This window comes from Nematolebias whitei, chromosome 11, assembly GCF_014905685.2.
Source record: "Nematolebias whitei isolate Nwh7 chromosome 11, NemWhi1, whole genome shotgun sequence".
NCBI classification, from domain to species: Eukaryota; Metazoa; Chordata; class Actinopteri; order Cyprinodontiformes; family Rivulidae; genus Nematolebias; species Nematolebias whitei.
In genome coordinates this window covers 2,625,929-2,631,511 of record NC_056508.1, presented here as the reverse complement: position 1 = coordinate 2,631,511, position 5,583 = coordinate 2,625,929, and the positions used below count along the sequence as shown (strand labels likewise).

The 5,583-nt window shown below is 43.8% G+C and overlaps 1 protein-coding gene across 1 annotated transcript in view; it reads left to right on the top strand.

Moving 5' to 3' along the window:
* Positions 1–1,446, top strand: part of fam120c (family with sequence similarity 120C) — a 158,552-nt gene extending 157,106 nt beyond the window's left edge. The window contains exons 16-17 of the mRNA XM_037684632.1: positions 118–181; positions 258–1,446. Of these exons, the coding sequence (XP_037540560.1) occupies positions 118–181; positions 258–512 (319 nt within the window). The 3' untranslated portion in view covers positions 513–1,446. The remainder of the gene's footprint in view (positions 1–117; positions 182–257) is intronic.
* Positions 1,447–5,583: the final 4,137 nt, after the last annotated feature.

Sequence of the window (5,583 nt, the reverse complement as noted above, 5' to 3'; positions counted from 1 at the left end):
CTGCTGCTGCTGCTGCTGCTGCTGCTGCTGCTGCTGCTGCTGCTGCTCATTTTAGGAATTATCATAGGTTCAATAAGTTGGTGGAAAACTCTCAATGTTTCTTTTGTTTCTTTACAGAAGGGGAAAGGAGATTCCAGCAAAAGTGAAGGGAGGGAAAAAGGTAGCTGCCAACAGAACACAGGTACGGCACCAGAATACAAGAGAAAGCAAAGTGCAACTTCTCTGTTCTAATCTTTGGTCTAACGGTTCCTCCTCAGACATCATCCCCCCCAGCCGGCAGTCCCTCGAAGCCTCCAGAGGAGGTGGGCTCCATGCCAGAGATTACAACTCAGCAGCTGAACGGCAGCTCATCAGCCTCTGCCATCGACCAGCCCCTGGAGCTGGTCCCTCTGGTCCAGCCAATCCCGTGTGCCTTAGCCAGCAAAGACAACCAATCAGAGGGGTTGGAGGTGGAGGGCCCCTGTTGCCTTGACGACTGCCCGTCAGACGAAGCGCTACAAAAGGAGGAGTGATGTCATTCTTTCCAGGATGCACCGCTCTCAGAGAGTTGTTTGTGTTTGACTGCCTTTCCCCCCTTTTGTTTTTTATTTGTTGCCCTGTCTGCTAACCTCATGCTAAATCACATGGAGCAGGAAGTGGGGCAACAACTCATTGCTTCACTTCCTGCCCCATCTGATCGACTGAAGCAGTTAGCTGTTTCTCCCCTGATTTTGCTCATGTGGTTTTACAACGTTTCATAAAAAGAGTTTTCTCCATGAGTTCATAAGCGCCCCACTCCTTAAAAAAGAAAAAGAATCCTAAATGTCGCTTTCTTGCACTCGAAGCTAAAAAGGCTTGAAGTTTTTGTCCCGTTTCTCAGCCCACCATCTAATGAGCCCTGTAGCCCCTCAGCAGGGATGTCTGTACAGCTCGAGGTTTTTATTGTTTGCTTTTAATGGTCCCATTAGTTGGAATTCTGCACGATTGTTGAGGATGCGGCTCTGGTGATGGATCAGAGGTGGTTTCCATGGTTACAGTTGCCACGCCTTGTCGCTGTGGTCACTGTTGGATTGATGGGGCTTGTTGCCATAGAGGAGTTTGTCTGACGTGAACTGATAGTTGAGCTCTGGTGAGAATAATTTCAACACAGTGGTGTACCGTTCCTCTGTGCAGTGACCCCCGCCCCATGCACACAGTGATAGATTGTGTGCTAGCGCAAGCCCCCACTTTATCAATTGATTGGTTATCTATCACTGGAGCACTTGTGCACCATCATGGTTATAGTGTGCTATCTTATTTTGACCTATGTAGCCTAGTCCTTAGATGTGCTAAGAAACCCCATAAATTGATGCACCTTAAGCCCTGAAGTATGCAAGATAGTCCTTTGTCTTTTTGTCCCAAAGCTTTGATTGTATTAGCCCAGCAGAAGCACTTAATGATGTATTTAAACATGATCAATCTAATTAAGCCCCATACAGCTGGAATAACATTCTGCCAGGGATGTCCCCCTGCTCCGGAGTAAATCTTTATGACATGTAGAACTACATTTAAAGGTAGAGATTTATTTGAGAGACGTCAGAATGTGAACAGAGTGGTTTCAAAAAAGCACTTTGTTTAAAAAAAAGTTAAGCCACACTGGACAGTCCTCTACCAAGAGAATAAGAAGTTTTAGAGAAAATGAGGCACCTTCTTGAGTCAAGGCCAAAAAACCTAAATGATGCTGCCCAGTAACGGAGAGAGGTGGAAAGTGAAAGTTGAGTCCGAGTTGATGCCTCACACGTTTGGTTAAGATCTTTACAATGAAGGAGGTCTCGAATGTTCGGGTCAAAGACTCCTGGAAATCCGTTCAGACGTTCAATGTGTTCTTTCCAAAGGAAATGTCCGTGCTTGCTGTCTGAGGCGGCATGTGATGATGAAAGGACGAGCTGCTGCCGCGCACGCCGCTGGCTCCGTCAGTTCAGATCAGCACGAACCGTTTGGGCCCAAAGTCTTTAACTTACACTCAGCTGAGACCACAGGCTGCGTCACATGACAGGAGTGTGCCGCTCACAGCCACAGACTTCATATTATGGACGTCTTTAGAGCACTTATGTTTGTAGACAATGAAGCGTGCCACCCCCACCACCCTGCAGTGGCTCTTATCTGACGAGAGCAGTTCAGGTGCGACTGGTAGCACAGCTGCAGTGAAGTGGAAGATCTGCCTGAGATGCTCCCCGTCAACATTAATCTGATCGTTCCAAGGAAGTCTGAAATTGACTTCAACACAAAAAGGCAAGTCCACTAGAAGCACCTTATTTTCTGAGCATGTTATGACTTGTGCTCTATCACGTGCCACAAATTTGACAAAAAGCTCGTGTGACATGTCTCCAAGCAACAAGCTGACACTGTACGTGTTAATGTAGTCACTTTAAATATCTCTGCGTTGGTCGACCTCAACAGTTAGTGACGCGTTGACCACCGGCTGCCACGCGTTGATTGTGACGGTGGTGCACAGCACCGCCTCCTCACCGACGCCCAACAAAACCTTCAGACCTGTAGGCCGTTGTTAGACAACGAGCAGACGAGTGCAGCGGGTGTTTAGTCTGAAGAGTCCAGTTCCAGCGCCAGGGTTTAACACGCAACATTAAACACACACACCAAGACTAGACGAGACAATTGAGCTCTACTGGCTGAAATACTAAGTCCAGGATTACTACAACTTCTATATTCAACTATTTCAAGCTTCGACATTCGTTCACATAACATGGATCGCAACAATATATTGTGACAAATAAAGATGGCTTGAGCAGCGAGCCAGAGCATGGTCCCGTGTATGATGCCCTCGATTTGCTCGCCGGATCACACACACACACACACACACACACACACATCAGTTGTATTTGTTACCAGCAGCATTCTCTCTGCTTTTGTGCTGAAGTGATATATTTTTGTGCAGTTTCAGTTGAGTCCAGTGGTGTCCGTTCATCAGAGATCATTTGGTAACATGTTCTACTGACCAGCTTCCCATGACGTCAGGTTTGCACTGAAGCTCCAACACAAACGACACGTCACGTGTCAGGCACGCAAACAGACAGCTGCACACCTCACACACACACATGCACACACATCAATGGTCGGTCCACAGTTACACAGTAGCTAGTTTGGAGACAAAATATTAAACACAACACATGATTTAATGTCCCTCTTTGTCCTCGTCTGTTTTAGTTCAATAGGTATCGATCAGTGATTTATCTACTTGTTTCTCTCACCTCCCTCTTTGTTCACTTCTTTACCCTCAGACGCTCCTCGGATCCTTATAGAGTGCACACATTCTCACACACACACTCACTCACTGACATTAAAAGTAGCCACACACACACACACAGATGTAGTGCACACAGGTGTCACCCTCACCCCGTTTCTCTGCCTCTACGTTAGGCCTGTAGGACCGTTTCTATTGGCTCTTGTTTTCTTCTTCTCTTTCTCTGGGCTGCCCCGCCCCTTAATCAACCCAACTAACAGTAAAGGTTATATTAACGTTGATAATCAGTTTCTATATGTATCTAGCCAGAGTGATTTAAAAAAGAAAAAAAAAATCAACAACCGTTTTATTCAATTGTGCAAATGTGTTTTCTTACTATTTTTAATGTAATTCCATCTAATCTTAACCTTCTACCATCACGTCAGTTAGTATGAAACATGCTTAGCCAACCTAGAGATTGGAACTGTAAAGATGGCCGCTCACATGCTCCTTCAGATGGCGTCTTTACACCACTTCTCCGTTACTCTGTAGAAGACATTTCTCCCACTCCTTCCAGTTTGAAGATAGTCTGCACTGTTTGATTCTCATCGTATTCCTGATAACAGTTTATCTCTTGGGTCTAAGCTGAACTCTGCGCCCTTGCACAAAGCAGCAAAGCATGTTTTAGAACATCTGAGAACCAAAGTACACCCTCACCACCCACATTCTTCCCAACATCAATAATCCTCCCCACACCACGTAACGAGTTTACTGATTAGTCTGATTTTATATATAGCTCTGACATGGCAGCACGTGATTAGTTTGACAAGTGTGTGAGGAATGTGGCAGTCGCAGAGATGCAGACGGACAGGGGCTGTAGTTTCCTGCGACACGTTTGGACAGGACGCACCAGGACTTCCAGCTGTTTGTGTCAGTCCAGTCCCGTGAGTCACCACGCTTACAGCAAAACTACACAAAAACAGAAAAGAATGATAGAAATGCCTTCATGTTGGGATTTGTGGCACTTTATGTATTTTTTCATACATTGAATTGTTCTGAGTGTTAGCAAGCACACAGGTTGGGTTGTCCTTCAAACACGAGTCTGAGTTTATTGAAGCCTTCCTGGACATTTTACGCAACATATTCAGGAGAAAGTTAAAACTTTCACTGATTAATACAATTTATTAGAATATTTTTGAAATTGGAGTGAATCTGCTCTATTTTCAGTCTCTTTTTTTAAATTTTGACTTTAAATACATAAAATTGGTTTTATTTTCCACTGTGTAAACTAGAGCTGTTTGTGTTTTGGACTTTAAACAATGAATTTAGTTTTTTTAGGCAGTTTTTCAATCAATAATGCTGTTAGTTGCACTCAGTCTTCACTTTTACATCCCTTAAAAGTGAAGGTGTGCGTGATCCACGGAGAGGAACCTGGAACGCTCAGTAATCAGACGTTGAAAGGAAAATCCAGTCTTGGCTCCAACTGCCCTGATCTTGAAAAGAGTCTCTAAAAGAGCTGGACTGATTAGAAGCAAGTCCCAGAACAAGAGTGTTGTGTGGAAGTGAAGCAGTATTACTGTCTGTCAAACAGAACTACTGGTTCAGTTTGATCTGTTGATTGATCTGCATCATGGACGAGTTGCTTGAAGGTCCCTTAAATCTGTCTGTCTCTCTCTACACTGCCACTCCTCCCCAAGTACCTCTAACCACCCCATCAACCTGTGCAGCAGAAAAGAGTTCAAATCTTTCCATAATATAATTGTTATAGAAATATTATCATCCTTGTTGTTATAATTATGGTTGGTATAATTTGTCATTGTTAGCATTATGAAAGCACCAAAGGGTCTGTTGAAAGGTGAAAAATGAAAGATTTGTTTTTAGTTTTTAATTTGTCTGGCTGTTGGTGGTCTGACGTCACAGAGGGAGGGGAGGAAAGGTTCAGGAAGAGACAAAGAAGGCAGTCATGTTTGTACTGGTTGGGAAATGACTTACAGTGCTGAAATAAAATTTATTCTTTTAGTAAAAAAAAACACTTTTTGTGTCCAGTGACTTGATTTGTGGTCAGTTAGGACCAGTTAGAGACAGAGTTGATGTTGAAAAGTCCTGACTTCTGGCTTATCTCCGACTCAAGTCGTTTGCTACTTTTCATCAAACTAAAACTGTCGTTTCCAAAAATGAATGATGTCATTCTAAAAACTGAGCGATATGCATTTCTTCAAAGAATGCTCGGCCTTTACACGGTAAATGGACTGTACTTAAATGGTGCTTTTCTATTTTATCAGGACACTCAAAGCTCTTTACAACAACCTGTGCCTCATTAGCACTTTATTATTTCTATACAAAGACTGATCAGAGCTTGATCACATCCACACACTCATGGGACA